Raw genomic sequence first — 25,570 nt, forward strand, 5'->3', positions numbered from 1 at the left:
ATCGATGGATATTTGAAAGAAGTATACACAATTCTGACTGACGCAAACTCTTGCACAGCTGTTTGTCAAACATACCGTATTTTCCGCACAATAAGGCGCACTGGATTATAAGGCGCACCTTCGATGAATGGCCCATTTTAAAACTTTGTCCATATATAAGGTGCACCGGATTTTAAGGCGCACCTTCAATGAATGGCTCATTTTAAAACTTTGTCCATATATAAGATTTGGCCCGCGGGCCGGAGTTTGGACACGCCTGCTGTAGTGGCTCAATATTGGCCCATATATAAGGCACACCTGATTATAAGACGCATAGTCGGCTTTTGAGAAAATTGGAGGTTTTTAAGTGCGCCTTATAGTGCGGAAAATACGGTACTTGATCGTTATTTGTCTTTCACAAGTTACTAAAGCATAAATAGTTCAAGCTCAACATGCAGTCAGTCCCTTCTGTCCTGTCTAGTTTAACATGGCTCATTGACTCAGAATAGTGCTTATGTTTGTAGTTGATGTGATACCTTCTCTCCCCAAGGTGCTGTCAAAAGTACACCAACCCCGCAGAGAACTCTCAGGAAGAGAGAGAGAACAAACATCCCCTAACGCCAAATTGATTTTGACTGTAACGCATGATGCAAATCAAGATGAAAAGATGGAGTACATTTGACGTGACAAATATGGCAATGAATGAAAGTGAGTTTGGTTGAGAGTCATATGAGTTTGATTCCCCGCTTTTTTCATCATGCTGAATTCAAATCATGACACGGCGCCAGCTCCTAGATGTATCCCAGAATCTGGCAAGGCTGATAGTGGCAGCAGCAGACTTCTGGATCCAACAGTTCATCCAAAGCTAAGGAACACCACCACCCACCACGTTCCTGGATTCTCATCCTGCCGCTCCTTATTTTGATTTATGGATGTTTTCAACAGACTTACGCAAGATTGCATTACAATCCCCTCAAAGATGGTTTATTTGATTCTCAACATTGCTTTAATTCCTCGGCAATTACTCAAGAGCTTCTTGTGATTCATTTTGCTAATACAGACAGCTGAATGTGTCTGTGGTCAAATCAGAATTAGGCCAGTTGGATTCTGCATTTGTCAAGGGACATAGAGTGAGCAAAGTAATGACATTAGCCAAGAGCGTAGTGCTGCAGTGAGCTGAAATGGAAGGAGCCTTTTCCTTTTGTTCTGCCCATCTTACGTCAGCCAGTCATGATGCAACATGGCCTCCATAAACTACAATGGTGCAGCGGAACACGCATCAAATCTGTGCGATGGTGCCATGTGACATTTACAGGCGCTGAGACCACGGCATTCTTGTTCCGTAGGGACACTGAGCTAATTTGGAGTACCTAGCCAGACATAAAACACTCCGTAGATGAATAAATGTCAAAGTCTTTGGCAAGTTGTCATCCTATTTTTTTTATCTGCACGTTTAATTATGGACGAAGGAAAGTAAACACAAATACGACTACATATTTAACACAATCTGTGTGATGGAGCAGTGACTCAAATGGAAATCATCAATCCATTCATTTGCTTCAATTTTATCCTGGTCACTGGGGAAACGGTTTTAAGCTAGGATACACAAATTTCCCGTTCCCGGGACAGCTTCGAGGGCTGCCAGAGATCGTTTTGTTTTCAGAATCTACTGGTCTCAATTTTCATCCCAACCTTTGAGATGTTGAACGGTATTTTACACAAAACACCAGGAAGTTGTCCTGGACATTTTTTTTAAATCAGTGCCTCAGCCACTCCCCAACATGGAGAAACGGTGGTTCCACTCCTCCTGGATAGTTCTCAAAATTGCTCCAATCATCTGGTATATCTGCGCTACCCTGTTAAAGAAACCAATTTTTACTCTTCCATTGTACCGAAGGCAGACTGTCGTAAGTTTTTCCTAAGAGCCCGTTCATGTAAACATTTGCGTTCCCGTATTTTTTACAGACCTACTTGTCCCTTGTATTGTCCCCCAACTTAGAATTAAAAACATCTCAGAAACTTGTTTTCTCTGTCGTGCTAACTGTTGCCATAAATGTCAATGATTTGTATTTTACAGTAAACTACCTTCTTGTAGTGATCCTGGAAAAAAAGCATTTCTAAAGTAGTCTTAAGATCTTTTTCCTTAATAATAGTAATAGTGGTGTTATGGGTGCAGGGTTATGTACATTTATCGGACAATACTGAGAGATCTTCTTTTCATTTACCGTGTATGTTATATACCGAGATGGTCCACTTAAACCTGAGGCGCCAGATGGTTTGTTTCACAAAAGCGAGAGTGTAGGAACTGTTTGGAAAAAGCCAGACAGCTAAAAGGAAAAGTGGAATGTAATTGGACAATTCTGGTCGAGCCAATCAAATCATTAAACAGAATCGTAAAGCTTTGACAGGCGGCCAAGATCTATTTTTGAAGCCAGTCACTGATTTTGTGCCATCGTTTTACTTTCAGGAGATCGGACATGAACGAAATATTTCAATGTCTTGGGGTCCAATGAAACCAAGGCTGCACTTTTTGGCTATGATTCCAAAAGGCATTTTAGTGCAAACCAAAAGAACACCATACTTTCTATGATGCTGCTTTTCTTCAGCTCTAACTCAGAGTTTAGACAGTTTTAGTAATGTCGATCATAATTTGTTCATTAAATTAGAAGAAACCAAAACAATATACTAGTGACATTAGAAATAGATTCATGGATGCACTTTCTTTGATTCAAGTAGTTCTTCATCTAAGAATTCAAACCACATGTGGTTCAGCTCTATCTGAATGGATTCAGGAATTCCCACCGAATTAGGTGCCAATCGTAATAATTTTTTGGAATTGAAAGTGCCCCGGTCTAATCCGTGGAGCTAAATGGTAATTTTAAGATTTTATGGCATCCAATTGTGCTGTCACATTGGATTAGGTGTAGCGTAGCATGCAGTTATTGAAAAACGATGAGTGCAAAGCGTGATGTACATTTAAATCACTGTCATGCATTCACATTTTCTGTCATACCAGTGACTGAAGGATTCATATGAAGACATTGAATAGATGAGTTTTTTTTAGCCCGCTTTAACTGCTGAGGACGGGGTCGTACACCAAGGTCGTACACCTACAGACTGTAGCAGTGTCATTTATTGTAGAAAGACGGCAAAAACAAACAGAAAATTGACCTTTTTATTCTTGACCGTTGAGTAGAAAAGAGAAATAGCAAAAGGGAGTTGCTTTTTCTCGATTCTCTTCAGCTCCAAGCCGCCAAGCATGCTCCGAGGCGTCAATGGAGATGGAGACAGTGCATGGAAACAATGTCTTCCTTCTGTCGGCATCAAAAGAATGTTCTGTCTGCGAATGTAAGATGAAGGAGATTAGCGGGGAAGTTGAAATGGGAGACAGTTAATCATGTCCTCAGTTTACTTTCGACAGATGACTTATACCCTTAGCCAGTTCAATCTAAATGGTTGTCACTATAAAGATGGTTACTCTGCTACCCCAAAACTCTGAGCAAAAGTTGTACACGCAAGAGAATCATATAGTTTAACCTTGCGGTCGTTACTACATTGTTGTATTTCATGGGGATGGATCGCTGAAGCTCAAAGTCTGACCCAGTTCAATCTTTCAATGAGAGCCATTCTTTTTTTTTTGGGTCTCTTGGTGCATCCTCTTGATATCCCTGCAATATGTTGCTTAGTTCATTTCAATTCATTTCTTGCCTGCTTCACTTCCAGTCTTGCAAACCAAATTGTGTGCTCAGGATTCTTTTCTGTCATGGGTAGATCATCTCATGACAGATGAAGGCCACTTTAGGTCGCTGCAGTGGGAGACCACATTTGTGTGTCAGTCCTTTTCCGCTTTACCACCAGCCTCTGTCAGACTATACGTAGTTAAAGAGTGAAGATAAAGGTAAATAGTGTGAGGCTTCGTATAAAAGTGGCTTCTCAGTTGATTTATTAGCTTGACTTAACAGCGAAGATCCTTCATTCTCAGGGCTGCAGGACAATGATGAGTGCCTTTTAACATGCCACACACACTTTTCCTATCTGACAGTTCTATCCTTGATGCCTCCTGATGGACTTTGTGATGGCTCTATTTGGACCATCTCATGCTGGTAAAGCACGAGAAGCAATTTGGAATAGTGTACAGAACACACTAGACCAAGGGTGTCAAACTCATTTTTGTCGCGGGCCGCATTATAGACATAGTTTTTTTCGGAGGGCCATTACGACTGTCAACACCTTATATTATATACAGTATAGGCTACACACCAAATTGACGAATAACAAGTTTTGAAATCATAGACTAGTAGAAACTATTAAAACAATTAAAAAGATGAATAGTAATACAAATTGCTAGCAATTTCAATTTTTTTTCAAAGTGAATACAAGTTGTAATTTTAGTATTGACAGTAGTCCATTCCCAATTTGTCTTTGCGGGCCACATAAAATGATATGGCGGGCCATAACTGGCCCCTGGGCCTTGAGTTTGACACATGTGCACTCGACCATGGGTAGGCAAGTTCGGTCCTTGAGGAACGGTGTCCTGCATGTTTTCCACATCTCACTGTTGCAACACACGCACAAAGTTTAGTGTTATACAAAATTAGCATCTAACAACTTATATTACAATAACATTACATCTTTATGTTTTACATTTTGAATGGTCTTAATTAGTAAGTGGTCGGAGGTGTTTCTTTGAAAGAAAATACAATGTTTAAACTCACAATCTGTGAAAGTAGACTTAAGAAAGTTCACTTTATTTATGGATGTCTAAGAGGAAGTGTGCAGTCAGGCTGTAGATAACATGTTGTTGATATGGAGTCTGGGAAAAAATGTGCTGTTGGACTTGCTGGAGAGTTTTATGGCACTGTGGTCTGTTGTTGCCCTATTTTTGCTCTTATTTGTTCTTCCAACTTCCTTTCACCTGTGTTTCTCTCCGGCTGATCTAAATTTCACATATAAATTCGAGCAACGTTCAGTGTAAACATGCTAATGAAAGTTTTTCAGAGTAGGTTGTTCCTTTTCAAAACAAAAGGTTTTATTGTGATTGATTAAAACAAAGTTAAAACTGAGCACTTTATAGTGTAAAAAAAATTAAATAAAGTAACATTGTTGAAATTGGGAATTTTTATGACAATTTTCTATAGCCTACTTATGATGTTTGATATATTTTTTGGGGAGGGTGGGAAATTCCAACATATTGTGGTTTCTGAGTGTTTTGCCTCTCTTGCAAGATTTGGAGCCGAGTGTGATCACATGCCTTATTGTTATGGAGATTTTGTTTGAGGGGAAGTGTACCATTACTTTATAGCAGGGTGGTCAGGTTGGAGTTCTGGCCAACATGGCCACACAGTGAGTTACATAAAGCAGCACTCAGTGTGAAGAGAAAGGATAAGGCAATAAAAGAGGCACCATGAGGTTTAACGTGCATATTCTCTGCATACATGAATCTCTAAGAGATTTTCCCATACGCATCCATCCATTTGCGTACTGCTTATGTTCATGTCATCATATCTTATACACAATCCTACGAGGAACACTTGACGTGAGGTCCAAGGCTTTAAACACAACTGTTATATAATTTCTTTCCATCTCAGTTGTCTTTGGCTTTTCACGCCAATGTAACATACATGATTTCATTTGCAGTAGCTAGATACTGAGCTGGTATGTGTTCGGCCCTCGCCGCAACCACGGCATGCCGTCACAGCCGTTGCCGCAGTTCTTTTAAGCTCCGCATCACCTCCAAGTGGCGTCTTATGTAACCTTTAACCAACTGCAGACGTCTCTTTCTCGAGAGACACGGAACCACAAGCGTGCCTGGGGGTCCACATGCAGATGAGTGTCTGTCAGTATGCGGACCCATGGTCAGGCACTCATTTCGACAGTAACGCTCCAAGAATGTCTGGAGAAGTCTCGAGAATCTTTCCAGTCTCGGCTCCAGTAATGTAGGCTAATTCTTCCCTGCCAAATGTGGATGGTTTTGATACTAGGATGGTCCAACCACAAGTTCTTCTTTGTCATGTATGCCATTTTTTTCCCCACATATTCAAATTAAGTGAACTTTATATGCGGCATAAAGCTTTATGGTCAATGGTAGCCTACTGAAGATAGAATTTAATGTTTTGTGACCAAACTTGCGTAAAAATCAAGCCACAAATCATATATGGTTTTTTTTTGTGTGTTTTTTTTAACTTCTAACAGGCATCCTTTCCCCCCAGATGGCACTGTGCTTTTTCCATCTCAGCTGAAAATCGAGTGCAGCAAATTATTCTGATTCTTCTTGTACTATTGTAATTGCTGCCAAATGAAGTTACCTTCTTTCGCACATACCTGAATTGCCGCATGTTATCAAACAGATAAAAACGGCAAATGGGAAATGTCTAAAGATCCAAGATTGGACTACTTTTCATCATAGTCGTACAAAACAGATTTTAGTTGACAGTACAAAATGAAAAAAATCATCATGCTATAGTTTCATCTTGCTCACAATATATGATGGAGTGGCAACATACAGTGATGTGATGAAAGCACATTTTTTCTGCATCACAAAAGTCCGCTTAGCTCTGCTCAGGGCATACACAAGAGCTTCAAATGCTTTCGCTTGGCTCCTCCGACCACATCCAGCATCTCATCTTCATTCCTGCTGACCCATTTTGTGATAACCGCCTCGCTATGAGAGCGGCTTCGGGCAAGAAAAATTTAGACGGATCACAAGCTTGAGCCATTGCTTTGAAAGCTTCAATGGTGCTGCTGACAGAAGTTAGTGGAGCGCCTAATTAGGCTGTGGAGACTGCACCTCTGTGAGGGGCTGAACACACGCAATTTCAAAAGAGACCAATCCCCCTCATGCCCCCTACAGTGCTAGATTAGAGTGTGTCATGCCTAGCATAGATTTACGCACGGGATCTAATTGGCGACAAAGTGCTGAGGGAACTTGTTGTGTTTTGCAAACTAATCAAAGGTGTATACTTCATCAGGTTACAATGCTCTCAACATGGGTTTCTGCTTTGGATTGAAAACAAATGCTGGAAAATTCCATTGGCTTCCTGTAAGGAGCCGCACTGTGTAGGGCCCGTAGACATTGATTAGGTTATGATAAATGATGGAAAAGACGTGTGACCGACAGGATCTGTCATCTGTGATAGCTTCTTGGAATTCAGTCAAATCAGCATTAGCATAAGTGCCACATATTGTTGAAGTCCTATTCAATCTATATTAACATTTTTTTCCCCATCATTATCAATATCAATTCTAGTTGACGACTATTAGCATCCATGGCAGTCAATAAAATCAATACCAAAGTCCAGCAAATGCATGATTTGATATATCAATGGAGTCACCAACTGGGCTTCTCCAAATGAGAATTTATCACTTTTTAGGTCTTGACTCCTCTGAATGCTGTTCTAGTCTTTGTGTTTTATTTGTTTGGCTATCCTGCCAGTTGACAGTGATTTAAGCCATTTCATTCCGATTGTATTTACCTTTCCTTTTACACAGTGTCCCCGTTTGTTTGGGAATAAAGGTTGTAATCGGTAAGATGGTCTTTGGAAAATTGGCAAGTCCTTTTTATCGTTGGCTTTAATTCTTTCCAATTACATTAGGGTCCTCCCCCAGCGATAAAGCCAGGCTCAAACCAGCTCATTGTACATCGCTAACCAAACAGATTCCTCTCTTGATTACTGCAAAGTCACGCAGACCAGCTGGAAAGTTTCCCTCAACTTTTTTGGCCCTCAAGCGAGAACGAGGTCGACTACTTAATGGTAGCCTACCATCTTTTTGCTTCAAACATTCCAAAAAATATCAAAACACATTGCTAGTAGCGCAGACGTATATTGAATTATTCAAGTGACCACTCCTCTATCATCTTTGCTATTCTTTCTGTGATGTTCTTGTTAAATAGTTGAACTGTGTATCTGGCTGTGTTGGCATGACGGTATCTCCTACATTCTTCCCTGTCACTCGGGCTATCGTCTGGTGTGGTCTGCTGAGGTAAACAGGACCCAGGGGTGAGGGGAGGAGGGCTGGGGATTCTAGCCTGCGTTCACTCCTCAGTGTCACAGTCAAGTGTTGGCTAATGGAGCCTGTCAAAGTCCCTGTAGCCTGCATGCAAAGACCTTGTCTGTGGATGTCAACACACCACAGGGCTCGCCACTCGCCATGTAGCCATGTCACTGTGATTTATACCGCTAGTTCAAAGATATTACTTATAATTAAACCAGAATAATTTCAAATAACTCCCTTTGCTGTGAAAACGACTTGGCATTTAAATGGTCAAAAAGGTTTTAAAATCCAAGATTTGGCCTTAATCTGAGAGGGAAATACATGATTTACAAGTTTAATTTTTCTCGGTTGGGAAGATGCCTGCAACACCGCGCCAGGTGTGTACTTTTGATGCACTGAACAACTACACCACCAAGATCATCAACGCTCACCATTTCTATTGTTTGACACAATCACTGGCCTGTATGTCAGCAAATAGATGCACTACCACTCTGTAAATTGTTTACATAGTGACCTGTTAGTGCTTCCATGCTCTGCAGTGCCTGCCCTTGGCCCAAGTAGTGCTCATTCATGCTGAAGACACACTTTGCTCTTCAAATTCAGCAGCAGCTGCTTCTCTGCTACGGGAAGTGGAGTAACAAACTGGCTGATATGTGCTCCAATGTTTTGTAGCTGTTGGAATTTACCTTCCGCTGATAAATATCATTATTCTTACGTATGCTTATATTGAAGCTGAAATTTAAAGTGATATATAGTGAGCGAATGGCATTTGAAATATGAATGAAATGATTTACGGTGCTGTTTATAGGAATTTAAAGTCAAAACAAAAGAGTGCCAAACATCTGGATGCAGATCACCTCTCTTTACTGGAAACGGTTAAAAATGGACCAGTTGTCCAAAACTGTGATATAAGATGGTCATTTTCGAACAGGGGTTTTTGCACATAAACAATGTGGTTATGACATTTCCCCATCAGGAAAGACCGAGCGACCTCATCATTTACTGCCGCGGTAAGTCTTGCAATTATTTCCATTAACGAGGCTCAGAGCAGATTGCTAAACCCAATCCTATTTCCGAAATGTGGGATGGAAAATAGGATACGACGTGGTGTTTTGTGATGATGCTTTTGAGTAACCAATAACCACAATGACTCATGCCATGTAACCTGAAAAGAATGAGTACTTTTCTTACTTGATACAGTCAACGCCAAGTTTGTAAATGCAATGAGAAAAAAAAAATGCAACTCAACTGCAATCAGCACAGGGTGAACTGAGGACATAAAGGGAGGGATGATATAGATTTCATATGAAAATACTTTTTGTAAAAAGTCGTCTTGTGGTTGGGGTAGCAGTTCTAAGTTATGGCGTAAATCTTAGCGCAAGACTTCTTTGGAATTTGATTATGGTTTATTTGCAAGATCTCCACATTGCTTGGGGAGGGGTGTTCCAGCTTCCTCCCACATACCGAAAACAGGTTTGGAAAGTGAAAACATTTCTGTATATTAGGGCCTTACTGTTCTGATTTTTTTTAGGCTGATTTGGATTCAAATATTCGGACAAATAAAATTCTGATAGGCACTTTTTAATCATCTGATTGGAAATAAATATTTGATGAAAAACATAACTAATCTTTAGGTCCCATAACTCTTGCAAAAGTGAAGATATGAATTACAAGCAGAATGTTTGACTGTTTTACAATAATTTGTGCTTTTGTATTTTTCAAACCTTACAACATAAAAAAAATCGGCAAAAATGTCTTGGGTAATTTGTTTGTTTGGATGTCGTTTTTTAGTCAGGCCCTATTATCTCTGTTATTCTTAATCTACCCTTGTTTGTTTTCTTTAGCATATCCATTTTAATATAATATTGATTATGTAATATTTGAACTAATCCATACTCCACAAAGGTTTTAAAGGTTAAATTTAAAATAAGAAAAGAAGAAAATATCTAAAAACATGATGAGGTGGAAAAAAATGTGAAGACATTTAAATTTGCGTCAGAAATATCTGATTAAAATTTGCCGATCATTCGCTGTTTACCAGTGAATTATTTTAATGGCAAAAATGATAAGTTCACCAGTGAATTATTTAAATGGCAAACATGATAAGACAAGCACCTGGTATTCCAATGTAATATCTGACAGGCAACAGCGTCTGAAAAGTTGGCTAGCTTGATCTTGCAAAAAAGCCCGACTTGAACACAAACTCACTGCGGCGTGGAAGAATGCATGCCAACTGAAGTAGGGCAATTCTGAATTATTTAAAAAGTCATAGTTGCTAGTTGTAGGTCCCGGAAAGGAATGGACGGATGGAAGATAGTTAATACCCCTCTGCCGCATCTTTGTGTCTTGTGCTCACTTGCTCCTGATTGCGCCCTCCTCACTCGTGCCTTGTTATCCCCAATTTCCTCATGTCTGTCTCATCGTCATTGTGTTCACGTTCTTGTAGTGCTTCGACCCTCCTACATTTTGGACCTGGACTTTTTGCCGTTAAATAGTTTTCTGGAACCGACTTTACATTTGGATCCTATTCCTCTTAATGTCCATGACTTCTACACAATAAGTGTTCCCCAATGGATCCATGAAAACAGTCAGCAAGAATGTCTGTGTTCCCTAAATTGTGTACAGTACATTGTAAGAGTGACATACCTGGTTAACCTGGTGATCCTGAAAGGGGGATCCTTCCATCTGTGGTCCCTTCTCAAGGTTTCTCATTTTCCCCTGGCAGGGGTTTTTTGAGTTTTTCCTTGCCCTTTTGGGAGCTTAAGATCAGGGGATGCTTTGAGAATAATTGTCAATTTTTGTCTATGTGAAGCCCTTTGAGACTGTTTGTGATTTAGAGCTATACAAATAAACTTGACTTGACATGCGCACTCAGCCTTGGTTATATACGCTCACACACTTTATCTCAGGATTCCTGAGCGGTCAGTCAGTCTGCAGGCTTATCAGGCTGATGAGGACAAAATTAGAGTCCATGTGCTGTAGGAAGGAGCTCTTTCCTAGCACACCCTAGTAATAACAATCCCTAGTGGACATTTCTTTGCCCAACACAGATTAAATCAAGTCCTTGGTCGGATGGTTTGGTCTGTGAGAGCACTTTGAGAAAGCCGCTAGCTTCTACCGCTTGCTCCGCATGGAGGCCCTTTTCTCCTTTGGGAGCCCGCTACTACGGGGAAAGTCGGGCTCCAACGAACACTCGTCTGAAACACCAGGATGTGCAGACAGGAAATGATCTAAGCCTTTGGAAGTCATTAGACCCGCCATCTGATAGCGCAGTGGTACACTTCAGCAGCTCCCACCGCCATCATGGGCATTATGAACTCTTTCCAGTCTGTGTGTTTTTTGTCCTGTTGTACTTAGTTTGATTTGAATGACTTTCCAATGTGGCTAACAAACTATACATTCTCAGTCCATTCACTTTGTTTACTGCTTATCCTGTTCTGGGTCAGTCGGTAACGTACGTCAGTAAGAGGGTCCATCACAGATATTTGCAGTAATATTTTAACAATGCTTAGATTCAAGATGGTGCACTCCTTGTTTTCACCGCCACCACTTAGCAATACCGCTAACGAGCATAGGTGGCATAGTAAATGGATGGATATTTATTTGGTTCCGCCATCTTTAAGCATCGTAGTGTGATGAACAGCAATGAGCCAGTCCACGAAAAAAGGCTGCTGTTTCAATTTTTAAACAGTTGCCATTTTTGCAATTGAATTATTGAACGCTCCCGTTGAGGCGTGAATAACATAATGCAACCCTGGAGAAATGTAGAGTAGGTTTGGACTCAACTGTATGCAGTTTTAAGCTAATACAACGAGACGTTTGTTGCATGACAGCGCTCAAGTGAGCAAGAATGTTACAGCGCAAGGATAAATTAATCCAGAGGATGACCTCTTCAACGTAAAGCTTACTGATTCATTAAATGGGGCCCCGCATGGAGTGAATCCCATTGATTAGAGAACATGTCGGTGGAGATTAGAGAGTCCAGGTGGTCCTGATGTCCTTCTCTTCACCTTAGACCTTCTGATTCCTACAAAAAGACTTACTGAGTGTGACGTAATGTATTTCATACCAAATGTGCATGAGGAGGATTTCTTTTTTAATGTTTGAAACGTTATTACTGCCCTCGGGTTTGATTGTCCCAAAACATAGCCAACTCTTGTCTTTCAATCATTATTTCAACAAGAACATTTGTCATCGTACTGCTTTGTCATTAAAGACCAACACAGATGCGGATGTGCAGGTACAGTGTGTCTGTGTATGTACCAGGCTGTTATAAACAATGCTGACACTACTGGTAATGTTCAGTGTAACCAGGAGGCTTACCATAAACACTACATTTTAGGGCAAATTGAGCTAAATAATTTTGTTGATCAAGTCATACTCAAATTGTCCCGAAACATAAGTTTGAAAAACATTGCATTTGGACAGAATCGTCACATCTTCAACTGACTACTGTTTATTTGACCGCCATCTTACTCGAGTTGCTAAATATTGCATCAAACATTTATCTGATACTGCCATTATATTTGTCAGGATATACATCATACGATATATCATATACAAAATCATATTGAGTCATTTGAATACGCAAATTTATTACACTGTCAATGCTTAGACATTTGTAAGTTAATAGATTTGTTCTCAAGCTATTGTCAACACTAACTAAAAAATATGAAACGATATGGGGATAGACTAATAGCATTGGTTTGTTAAAAAAAAAAAATGTAACAGACCATATTTGGACAGACAGGGTTTCCACCTGAAAGGAGAATATTGCAACGGCTTTAAAAACCACAATTGTGCTTAATATCATGAGCTTTGATTTTAACAAGGGTGAGAGTATCATGACAATGATTGACCCAAAAGATAAACTGTAAAGCAAAATCCATAAAAGTTGGAGAGGGCAGGTGGGATTCCTGCTTGGTGCGCTGCCAGATCTTAAGATGAAGTGCTCATTGTATTGTGGCGTGCCTGGCGAACAGCAGGGAGCGCGTGCATTTTTTCCTTGTTTACAATGTTCCGGCTTAACCAAATGACAAGTGTAAGCTGTTTGAGAGGTTTCTCATTTTTGTCTGTTTACTTAAAAGAACCTTTCCACCATTAAATGACGTCAAAGAAGCACTGCCAAAGACTAAATAGGGGTTTTCAAGTCTGTTGCCACTCTCCGCTTAAATATATTCAATTTAAGAGAAAGGACTTTGCCTTAAAGGGTCTGTGTTTGGGGTAGAAAGCGGCGAGGTGCTTCTCATCAAAGAGCGATTCGCTTGTGTTTGCGTCATAGGGATCGCTTCGTTTTTCTTCTCTCTCTAATCCGGCAACAGACTTGAAACGTGTCTGCGCTATGCTCTGCGACAGCGATGCAGATAAGCATCCCAAACATCAGGAGAAGCATGGCAGCTTAAAAGCCCCCCCCCCCTATGATATTTACAAGGAAATGGACAAGTAGTAAAGTTGAATGCCTGCTGGATGAAATGCTAACTGATTGGACTCGTGAGACTTGACAAAGTCTGCTGCAGTTCTTTCTCAAGGACAGGAAGTCTTTTGGCTCTGCTTCAGTGGATTCTTCTTTTTTTTCTCTTAATGGGAGGTGACCTAAAGCTGCAATCAATCTTCACATTTTCATAGTGTGTTTAACAAATAACTTAGAACACCCCAGCCCTGTTGTGGGATGAAGGACAAGTCAAAGGTCTGCTGAGGTTTTGGAAGATTGCTTCACAGTTCTCCATCTGATTCCAAATTTTTCATCTTCAATGATTGTTTGGGCCTGGCATGTAAAGAACCAAAAGTAAGCACCTCTGACTCACCTGCTTATCAAGTCCCCCATTCTCTAAATAGCATGTTTACCCCCCTGCAGGATGAAGCCTGGTAATGTCAAGAAGTGATTACGCCACAGTGCTGTGTGCAAGTCTTAAGCACCATCACATTTGTTGTCTTTGCAAAGCTAAATTAACCGCATAATGTCTCTTACATGCAATTAACTGCATCTCTCACCCAGATCCATCTAAAATGGATGCTTGGGTTGGGCAAATAGTTTGCTTCTTTATGCATGATCTTCGCAATTGTCATGTGGTTGAATAGGATCTTCTTTTGTATTTGGCGGTCCTTCTGTCTGTTAATTTGTTAGCGAGCTACTTCCTGGATCACGCATGAATGTATGGATTGCTCCATTGAGATGCAAAGTTTCTGTGATATAACACTGACATACCCTTGATGACATCCTTATTTCAAGAAGACGTTCCGTTCTAACAATTCATTGAAAAAAAGTCTCCATTTTAAGACAAGTGGAGGAGCTTGAAGCTCCTCGCACAAAACTGCACACACCAACATTAATAATTATAAAGTATCCACCCTACTTTCTGAGACTAATGAATAGATGAAAAAGGTAGGCGTTTGATTTGTATTGCAGCCTGTTTAAGGGGTAAATATAATCGGAGCAAATTGACTGATTGTTCCTCTGGCCTTCGTCAAATCCATTACACTTATTACTTCGATGCTGACAATACGACACAGCTAATGCAAATGTATCCAATCCAATTTGACAAGACTTACAAAATGATCATTGCGTAGCAATAAATCAGGTCCATCTCTATTTACACATTCTAGTTTGAAAAATGACTTTTATTACTAGTGGGGTGTCTGTGTTCATGACATCCAACTTGGTAATACAACTGCGTGGCCGGAATGTGATATTAGAGTTTCCCCAAATATGGTGGAATTATTTCATCATGCAAAACAACTTAGATGGGCTAACGAAAATTGGCGCTCGATGTGACAGTAATGCTAAAACTTTAAATAACTGCTACTTTAACACATTCCATTCACTCATTATCTGAAATAGTTGACCTCACAAGGGTCACGGGTTATCGCTCTTAAACTTAAATTCATTTCCACTAGAACTTAGTGCTGCCATAATCAATGAACTGGGCAAACGCTGTCGTCATAATCAACATAACTAGTGTTTGCAATTGGACCAACAGAAAAGATGAACAAGCTTACACATTTTTTTTTTTACTTTCTGGAAAGTTGCTGTGAAGCATTTTGCCCATGAGCTTGTGTTTCCCTGGCAAGTGAATGACGCCTAAGAATGTGTTTCTGGGCCTACACCTCCCTATGGCATCCCCTCATGTTTACAAAAACATGTAAACTGATGTCGAAAACAGCTCGAAGTGGGTCGCCGGTTCTCTCAGCCCGTCACGTCTGGCCCATATGCCCCGTATGAAAGCTGACTTTTGTGCACCGGCCAAACGGCGTACACGGCGGACGCTGGTGTTTTTCCTGGCGCCCGTGCTTGTCCAAACACCGAGCCATTAGGACGTGCCGCCTGCTGTGTCAAACACCGAGCAGCAATTTGCTTTTACATTATTCAGGATGAAGCGGCAAGTATGTCTACCCTCCGTAGAAGGCGCGCTCCTGACGATTAGCGTTCATCTCGAGCGGATATTTGTTGTCTAGCAGCATCAACTAACTCCTGCGTGATCGGAGTGCGCTCCTTTGAAAACTTTTAGCGTGAAATATTTAAAACTTCTTGACAACTTTTTTGACTCCTGGATATATAAGCAATAAATGAGTAGCTCCTTTCTCCTTCCCACAAAGCACGGAATTACATTATTCATCTGAGGGAATGTTTCAAGATTCCCTCTCCCTGTGCCCGCAGCGCTGCCAGTGCCATCCACACCATTGAATAAAGCTCTAATTCCATTTCAATATTCTGCCCCATCATTCTGCGGCAATGAAGCGGCGCTCATCTTCTTTCTGTATTTGCATGCTAAAAAACACAATGTTTTTTTTTTTTTTTTTACCTTCATACGCTCCGGCATAATGGGTTGAAAGGAAGAATATATTAGTATAATGTGCTATTGTGAGTTTTGTTTTTTATGTGAATGGTGAGAGGATTTAGGAATCACGATACAGATGAGTGCCACTAGTGGGCGCATTATCGTTGCATCAGGGGATTGCTATGCTTTGCTGTGATTTGCACAAAAAGTCTAACCATCAACATGAAATGTCAGCATTCTTCTTGAGAGCTCATTCGGCTGTTTCTTTGGCTTCTTATGGTTACTTCAGGGAGACTTCGTTTAGCAGAAGGAGCAGCAAATGATGACTGAAGTGGACCTTCACACAAAAAAATTATAGCCGCTGACTCACACTCACACTTCAAGCGATAGAGCGCCAAACATCTTTTGATGCACTATTGTGGAAAAAACTGTGATGCAATATCTACTTTTGAGGTAGTATTTTTTTATTGAACCAAAAAAACGTGGTGTGATTGTCAAGATGGAAACAAGAATAAAGAAGAGAGACAGTATGTTGTGCAAACATTTGTTTTGCAGAATCTTTTTTATTTGACTGTCACATCGAATGTGGAGGGCAATTGGAAATACCTTTTCATTTTAATTTCAGCCGGCTGCCACCAGTCCGCACCAATTCAGTCTTGTATATACAGTATTGTTTCTTTAGCTGTAATTTCCAACATACTTATGTCTACAAAGTGAAGCATGGAGAGTCTCTGTCACCAAATGTGTCATCAATGAGTCAATCTTTGTGGTCCAATGAAACAATATGTGGAACTCGTTGTTTTACCATAAGAAAACAAGGGGTTGCAATTTGTCCATTGCAATGTGTGAGGATTAATCTTGGCTTGCGGGTTTAAGTTGCTTATCAATACTGTTGTTATTGTTTCGTACAGTTGAGTTTGGCTGTGTTGTGGAGTCGGCGACAGGCCTAAAAAGAAAAGATGCTTGTTTTTATTTCACGCTCTGCATGCGAGCAAATTGTCATGTGGCAGCTTCTGTCATTGTGTGTGCGTGCGCACTCTTGTGCAGATACAGTGTGTGAGCGTGTGTGTGTGTAGATGGATGTTCAAATAACCTCAGTACCTGGAAACTTGGCCTCGAGCCGACCGTGTGCCAATTTGGGCTGGTAAACATGCTGGATGGCTCTCACTTTCCGCACAAGTGTCAAACACGACAGCCCCCCCACATCGATCAATGAAATGTCCAAAGCAGATACGGTACATGGCATAGAAGATTCGTCTTTTTTACAATCCGACAATACACTGTGTGAATGTTAATGCTTATATTACCCCATTACAAGTAAATGACTGGACATTGTGTCCATATGCTGCTCCGAATACAGACCTTGTTACCATGGTGACAAGGGTAGTGCTGAGGATTGGAACAAGCAAACATGCATCTTTGACTTGTGGAGGAAACAAAGAAAGACAATACATTATTTTTTTTAAATGAGTTCTTTTATTGTGAAATTAGTGTCTTGCTTCAGTATAGACTGGGAAACACTGCTCTAACTAATGTTTGCAAGCCATTAAATGAAAGTCCATTTCACAATATCCTATCTGAGTATTTAACTAAACTACTTGTCATGGAGGAAAATGTCCTACCTTTTCATCTAAAAAAAATACATCTCAAGATTGCGTAGTGCATTACTACCACACACACACACACGCACACGCACACGCACACACACGCACACGGAAAAACCTGTCAGCATTATGATGAATCTCCCTCTTCAAGGGTCCAAGCGTCACCATGTGAACATTCAGCTATATACACACACACACTCTTTTCTCCAATGTTATCTTGGTTTCTTGCTCTTATCATTACTTTGTTTCTGTTTCAGTCATTATGAAATACACCAGTAAGAAGGATTGTTTTTAACTCCCCCTTATTCTTCAGAAAACAAATCAGTAGGTGAGGAAATAAAAATCCCGTGCTGGTCTGTGGAGCCAGCAGCTGTCCGCTGCATTGAGGAGGCTGTGTTGCATTTAGTTGATGGACGGGATCAAGACCTCCTGTTAGCATCTCTTCCTCTCCCTTGCTTCTCTATAATCACACCTGACATGGATCATACACAACCCTCCCTTTGCTCAGCATCTGCTTTGTAAGTCACATAAAAACAAAAAAAGGAATCAGTCCTGTACAGATGTGTGCGTTGCACTGCGTGAACACACAGTGCACTCTCGAGACCCATGAGCGGAAACATTGATGGAAACCGCGGCTGTAACAAAACGCATCATGGGTGACACTTAAAGTAAGATGAATATTTCAATGACCTGGAGGAGTGGGGGGCATGAAGTGAAGCTCAAGGGGGGGTTGCAGCAGATTTATCGCATTCTGCTTGGCATGACAGATCTGGCGCTTGTGACGTCAATGGGCAATTTTACTTCTGCGCCAATCTCTTCACATCACCGCATAAGATCCTTTTAAACGCAAAGTGGTTTTTTTTTCATTTAGGTGCAAATGTGAACTGGTGACACACTGCTGCAAAGTCGTTGTGGAATTCAATCAAGAGACGCTTAAGTTATGTGGTTTGCCCCTCCACCATAGCCATGCCCAAACTCATCTGTATGCATCTGTTGAGAAATGCGCACACACCAAATCATGCTTTCATTCTGACTGCTGCCCATGTTAAGTCAGCTGTGATAGAGCGCATCTTTCCCATGCAGGTGTCATCAAGTCTTTTTTTAACATTTGTGACAAACAAACAAACATTTACATCAAATAAATAATTACCTAAAATTCATACGGGATTAAAGAAAACAACTGGACATTATTTTCGGGATGTTTTATATATATATATATATATATATATATATACAGTGTCTTATAAATAATGTATTTTATTATTCATATCAACTTCCGCCAACAACCCAACCAGTTGTGTTTACCATTTACACTCATCGACCTGCATCATTGCAATTACTTCCGTTTCTGTCATCATTGAACTTCTGTGCTGGTATTGCACACAAAAATGAAAACCCAAAACACACTTGAGGCGTTCACCCAGTTGAATCGAGCTGTGAGATTAAGTGAGATTAAGTTTAGAAGTAAATTACGTTTATTTTCCCATGGGGTGTTTGCTTTATTGTTTAAAATGTTTGTATTTTTTACAGATGAAACTCAAATTTCTCACATCTACGTACAGGAGATGTTTTGCTTTGCTCTATAGTTCAATACATTGCTGATATAGTGTGGACGCCTGCGGGGCGAGCTGAGACTGGATTTGGGGAGCTTTTGACGGCAGTGCCTTGACGGAATTCGGGGGTGTGAAATGAGCTCACGATTTGTTTGGGGGTGAGGCTGACAAGCGGACTTTGTGAACCTCGACACGACCTGGCGGACACTTCTGGGAAAGTGACGGACGCATCGACCCACTCGAAAGTCACGGAGCTCGGCAGTGTCTTTGACAAGGGACGGATATAGCGGGACCTTTGTTTGGACAACAATGACACACGGGAGACTGTTTTACGCCAAGAAGCAGGGTAGGCTTCAGATCCACGCTCAAAAAAGAAAATAAGAGTGGAGTGGCGGCGGGTCACAATGCCTAACGGGAGACCCCTCTTGCACTCCTCGCGCCCGCAATAGTGTGTTTATTTAGCGGTGTTCCGTGAACACAGCGCCGTAGATGCACCACAGGCTCGCCCTCATTTCCTGTGGCCATGCCTGCACATTTGGAGCGGACGCGCGCTGCAGAAAAAGGCTCTGCCTGCGCGCCGAGCCGCAACGGTTACGCGCAAACGCGTGTCGTCCCACTGATCCGCGACGCACAGCGCGCGTCGTCGTGGGAGAGGCTGGCGTGGGCCCACGCGTGGACTTGCGGCGGAGTGGGCTGCGCGGCGTGTGCGCTCGTGCTGGCCGCACTGTTGAGGTGCGCACAGTGGAGCTGTGAGTTAAGCGCACTCCCGCAGCTGCAGTCGTGCTCTCGTCCTCACTCGCTCGCAGGCTGTCTTGCGGAGTTGCTGCTCGCTTGCTGGACTGCGCTCTCGCCTTTCCTCAGCGTCCTGTGTGCCTTCTTTTGGCTCGGCGTCTACCTGACCCACTGCGGCGTGCTGCTCCAAACAGCTCTTTTGCTCCTCACCGTGTTCCACTTGGCCGAAGCTGCGGCGTGGAGCCTCCTGGACGGTCCGCATGAAGTAGCGGCCGCGCTGGTGCTCGCGTGCGTGGCCGGCGGCGCACTGATGCTAGCGCGCCTAGACCGGGGCTCGTCAGTGGTCGTGGTCGTCAGCGTCGTGCGCGCCGTCTCGCTCTTGTCGCTGCACAAGGTTCGACCCGCTTGGAGGCCATACGTGGTGTACCTGCTGGGGGTCGTGGGCATCCTCCTGGCGAGGTATGCTGACAGGCTCCTTGCAGGTCAAGGGACACTCGAGGAGGGCTGCACCCCTGTGACTGGAGCCAAGGAAGACGTCCCCACATTTAAAAGGCGCAGGAGGTCCAGTTCGGTGATATCCACAGACATGGCACACAGTCAGTCCAACAGCAAGTCACATCGCAGGACCTCTCTGCCATGCATCCAGCGGGACCAGGTAGGATCCCCCCACGCTCACCAAAGTGCACACTCTTTACTGTGTCCAGATTTTGCGAAGGCTTTATGAAGAATCATGCGGACGCAATTGTTGGTGCAAACCTCAGTGTTTCATAGCAATTTTCATATATTTTCTACTACTTGATCTGTTTTTGGACCAGTTTGTGACATTGTTGAACATGAGTTTTCAAGAGGTAATTCACTTTTTTTTTTACTGTCAGGTTCACTTTGTAGGCTTTGTTTTGTTTGCATTTTTCACCTGAATATGTGCCCCTCCATTAAATTGATACATTAAATTCTTATAAATAATTGAATTGTATTGAATTGAATATACATACATACATATATATATATATATATATATATATATATATATATATATATATATATATATATATATATATATATATACACTCAACAGTGAATGTTTTAGGTACATCCATATATTTCATATTTATGAATAGATGTGTATTAAGCTGTAGCACAACTTTTGTGTCAAATGTCTCAAATTCTCATTTTGAAGCAGTGCTTTTCCGATAGTGATGGAAATGGATGATTTCCCTCATTTGCTAATTAATAACATTAAAAGGAGGCCTAATTATAACTTCCTCACAATTTTAAGTCATTCTGTCCTCAAAGAAGAGGAATGACCATGCGCCGCATGCTGCCCCGTTCACACTCCTTTCAGCTCCTGTGTGTGGAACATCAATGACTGTGCTGAATGTGTGAATGGGGGACTTTTTAAGTGTGATCAAAGTTGTGTAGGTGTGTGTGTGTGTGTACATGTGTGTATGTGTTTGTGCGTGTGTGTGTATACGTGTGTGTGCATACGTGTGTGTGCACGTGTGTGTGTGCGCGCATGTGTGTGTACTGCTGGGCTGTCAGTCGGCCCACTTAGAGGTGCCCTAACTGTACTAGTCGCACTTTAGTGGTCCTGTTTGTTTTCTTCGTGGTCACACATATACAAACACGCACACTTTTCGTATTTTTACTAAAATTATTTCGATTTTAACAGTATTATTTTTCTGTAGATATATCTCAGCTGCAGTTTTGTGTTAGGAGGTTCCAATCCACTTGCAAAAAAATGTCACATTTCTAAGCAGGTGTACACATGGCTGATTATTCTACATCCTCATGTTTTTAAGCGTGGTTAAACTGGGGAATTCCCAAGAATATCTTGTGGAATATACTCATTTATTGACAGAGCACAAACCTGTGGTCTCTGCCCATAGCCACATGAATTAAAACCCACCAAAAAAATATGTACAGTAATTTGTTCTGTCAATGCTTTTAAAGCACATAATGCAGAAGTCAGTTTCCTATACCAGTCCAAATAAGCCTGAAACAAAAAAAGATATTGCTTGATGTAATGAACACAAATGAAGCATTTTACCCCGGATGAGACGTTGCAAAGCTAAACCAGAGCGTGATGGAACAAGCGGCATCATCCGCACAGCAATCACACGCCGCATTTTGACTCACAATCTAGTTAAGATGATGAATCCGTTCTCCCTCCCAGCAGCCCTGATGGATGAAGCGTCCCGTCCCCTGCGCACCCGGGGGCCTCTCATCTCAGGCCTCGCCAGCTGACCAGTCACGACCTGCCTGTAATTGAGACACACATGGTCGACACATGCCGTCGTAAGCGTCTCTTGTCCGTGTGGTCTGTAATGTGTAAACAAGCCCATAGTGACCCGAGCCCGTCATCGCCTTGCTCACGCAGGGGCTCAGAAGCGCAACGTGAGGTTACAATGGGACTAGCACATGGCGAGAGGTGTGTCAAGTGTCAAAACCAAACGTGTGTGTGTGTGTTTCCTCTCAGAGGTGTTTAATAAAGTCGAGACTTTTTGCAGTAGGATATCGTTCACTTTGTTGGCGAGTGCTGAAGAATAATGCGGATGGCTTTTTTGTTTCTTTCTTTCATATACCTTTTGAAAAGGGCTCACAGATTGATGGTTTCCATCTAAAACAGTTTACTTAGAAAATAAATTAAGCAATGAGGAATTTCTAATTGTTGTCTTCCTCTGAAGCTTTCCATGGATTGCGGCCTCTGCTACATGTGATGCTATGAATACTTGAGTTTGTTGTTTATGTTCTCGCTTTACTACTGTATACCATTTCTGGTAGGGTTTGTACAAGCTATTCAAGTTTACTCCTCCACAATGATGTCTAAAGTATGTTGTCAAGTAGGCTGGGGGTCATGTTGCCCCCAAAAAAATAGGCCATAAAGAAAGTGATCAGGCGTGGGACTTGACAACGCTTGTTGTAAAATACACTTCCCGTTTTGACGGCAGGCTCTGCTCTTAGTCTTCCCTCTGACACCAACACAAATATTTTCATAGCCAGAGGAGGACATTCTTTCATAACTTGGATGATCAAGATATTCTTGAAATCTATGTAGTGGGTAATGACTTCCTGTGGAATGAGATCCAAACACAATTACTGCTGCTGTAGTAGATGTTTCCTGTTCCACTAGTTTTGATGCACCCACTAGCAGTCAATTGTTTCGGGTCAGGGGGGGAAGCCCGATTTAACACGTATATAAAAAAGCATCCTAGTTGGGAACTCAACTGCCTCAGTTTTGACATTTTTGTTCAGCAGTTTCATTTTTAAAGTGCTTGCACAATGGATGTGAGATGAACAGAAGCTGAAACCAACACGGGGTCGTGTGTCTCATGATTGGAAGATGCCATTCTCGCTCCCGGGGCACACGCAGTCCCAGTTTATTAGCTGTGCATGTGCGAGGAGGCGAGCGGTGGAGGAGAATGAAAGTAGGTCAATGGAGGTTTTGTTTGGTAGCCAGGCAAAACAGCAAGTGTCCTCTTACTCCCCCAAATTGTGGAAGAGTAAGTTCACCATAGTCTGTCCTGACTTTTATCATGCCTCTGCTTCTGTTCTCATTTGTACTCGTTACCTTCTCCATGTTTTGCCGCACACAGCATAAAGGCACACAACACTTTTTCTGGTTCTAGAAAAAAAAAACTTCTTGCCATCGCTTTGCTATTCCTTTGATCATTCAGTCGCCTTAGATGTTTCATACCATTTATTGTGTCGCATCTGTCACTGCAATGGAGGGACTGTATAATTTGACATCAAAGTCCAATACGGCAGCAACTGCAACGGTAGGACGTGTCGGCGGGTTTTGAACAGTTGATAGATCCTCTACTAGCAAACCTGGTTAGGAATTTATATACGGCTGCTCAGCTTGAATTGATTTTATCGAACAAGAATGAAGTTGAAGTTAGTTTTAAGAAAGCACAACCTCAGATAACGAACACAATTACTGGTGCTGATTGGTCCAAATTAAGTAAAAGCCCCTAACGTAGACATTGACAATTGTGTTTCTATAGAAGTCGATTTCTTTCTTTCTTTATGTTGCAAGATGACAAAATAGAGACTTGTGACTGAAGATGGACTTTGACATTTCAAATTGTTGCATGCTCAGAGGGATACAAGGAACAATTGGTTTGCTCTCAAATCCCCCAAACTCCAAGTCGCACAGCGACCGTGATCTTGCCCAGTCGAAACTAGTTTCCCCTCAATCTCATATACCAGTTGCTTACACGTGTTAATTAATTGTCTACATATATGAGTTTCTTTGTGGTGTGAAGCAAGCTTTTGAGTTATAATACAAAGGCGCACATGGTTAAGCAACGGAAAAGCTTAATTGTCAGCTTTCTCAAGGTGGTAACGTCTCCTTCCTGATGATCGGACATCGATCGGATTCTAGAGGAACAGCAAGCACTTGGACAATTGCGCGCAACTCTACAAAACACAAGTACTTCACTCATTTCATCCTTTCCGAGCCACTCATCATCGTGTGCCTTCTGCTTTCGTCTTAAACGTTTGTTGTAGGGCATTGTTTAATCTTTGATTCTCTTTTGACGTCAACGTAGCGGCATATCGTAAGAATATTAACGGTTTATTATTTATTTCTATTGAATTGTGACTGCGGTACTCTCATTTGCGTCACTTTCAGGAGCTGGTTTTAATCGTGACATATCACAGCTCCAGAAGGGAGTCGTGGCCTTTTCTCCACAACTCATGACAATGAAGCTCATCTGCCTTCCTACCGTTTACTATGGAAACTACAGAAGGGGTGATTGTGTGTAAGCAAGTGTGTGTGTTGCCAGCAGCTTGATGGCTGCCATCTGCTGCAGGCCGCAAGGTTGAATTCGCCCCCAACAACCACGCTGAGCCTCAAACCACAGACTAAACCCCAACGCAGCTGGAAGTGCTCGACGGGCCTCCTGTCTTGACTGGCGTATTAACACCTCGGGAGCTTATGAAATACTGAGCGTTAGAACACAATCAAAAAACTGAACGTAATCCAGGATTTTTCTCAAAGAGATCCAGTTACATGTGGTGGTTTCTTCTGCTTTCTGCTCAAGACAAAAACAATTATCAGTTAGCATAAGAGAATCGAGTTGAGGTGAACAGAATGTTCCTGGAAGCAAAGTATGTATGCGAGCAATGTGTGCTTTTGCGCGTGTTTGTGTGTGTGCGTGTGTGTCTGAATGCATTTGCAAATGTGCCTGTAAGCGCTTGCCTCAAAAACTATTTGTATTGTTGGAAATATGTTTGTTATGTTATGTTGGACCATTACAGAATAATGTTTCATGTATCGAACGGAACAAAGCTGCCATCCTCCATGGTCCAGAAGGCTTTTTTTCCTTTGCGTTATCATGGGGGTTAATTGGGGGCATCATTTATAGCTAACCACAAACAGCCCTGACCAATGTTACTCCTTTTAAACAACAGTAAGAGTTGCTTGAAAGGAGTCATCCGGGGACACGAGGTTGGCAGGGTTTTTTAAAAGGCAAACGCACGCAGTCTGGGAAGATGCGAGTATTCCACACAGTAATCGTCAAATAAAAGTGGATTTATTATACTTCTATATTATTATTATTATTATTTGGACTTAAGTGAATTTCAAAATTCCAGCACGCATATGAGCCAAGCAGCTGTTGGCTCTCCTGGCATTCACACAATTGTCCTGAAAGTGATCATGAACTCATGTGGATGTATTTTCCTTGTTTTGGAAACATAATGGCACAAGATTGTCAGTGTTTTGTCAAATTTATTATTGACATCTCTGCATCTATTGTTTATAGATTCCTTTGAAAATGTATTTTTGTTTGAGTATTATGACCCCCCCACCACCACAAAAATTACTTTAATCCGCTTTACGGTGGTCTCGTAAGCGACTGAGGATGGGCCGGATGTTGCCCGCGGGTTATACTTTTCCAAGTTCTGCTCTGAATTTGTCTATTACAGTGAT

General features: G+C 41.7%; 2 protein-coding genes across 3 annotated transcripts in view; both read left to right on the plus strand.

The window, feature by feature from the left end:
- LOC148396191 (zinc finger protein aebp2-like) overlaps positions 1-16,186 on the plus strand; it is a 35,915-nt gene extending 19,729 nt beyond the window's left edge. Inside the window, exon 9 of the mRNA XM_088379235.1 lies at positions 16,036-16,186. Within this exon, the coding sequence (XP_088235361.1) occupies positions 16,036-16,069 (34 nt within the window). The 3' untranslated portion in view covers positions 16,070-16,186. The remainder of the gene's footprint in view (positions 1-16,035) is intronic.
- Positions 16,187-18,687: 2,501 nt separating this feature from the next.
- Positions 18,688-25,570, plus strand: part of LOC148396193 (cGMP-inhibited 3',5'-cyclic phosphodiesterase 3A-like) — a 48,448-nt gene continuing 41,565 nt past the window's right edge. Inside the window, exon 1 of one of the 2 annotated variants that reach the window (XM_088377501.1) lies at positions 18,688-20,290. In XM_088377501.1, the coding sequence (XP_088233627.1) occupies positions 19,427-20,290 (864 nt within the window). In that variant the 5' untranslated portion in view covers positions 18,688-19,426. The remainder of the gene's footprint in view (positions 20,291-25,570) is intronic. The other variant, XM_088377500.1, reaches the window with a different exon arrangement.

Source organism: Syngnathus floridae, chromosome 6 (assembly GCF_059516105.1).
Source record: "Syngnathus floridae isolate MCC-2025c chromosome 6, RoL_Sflo_1.0, whole genome shotgun sequence".
Classification (NCBI taxonomy): Eukaryota; Metazoa; Chordata; class Actinopteri; order Syngnathiformes; family Syngnathidae; genus Syngnathus; species Syngnathus floridae.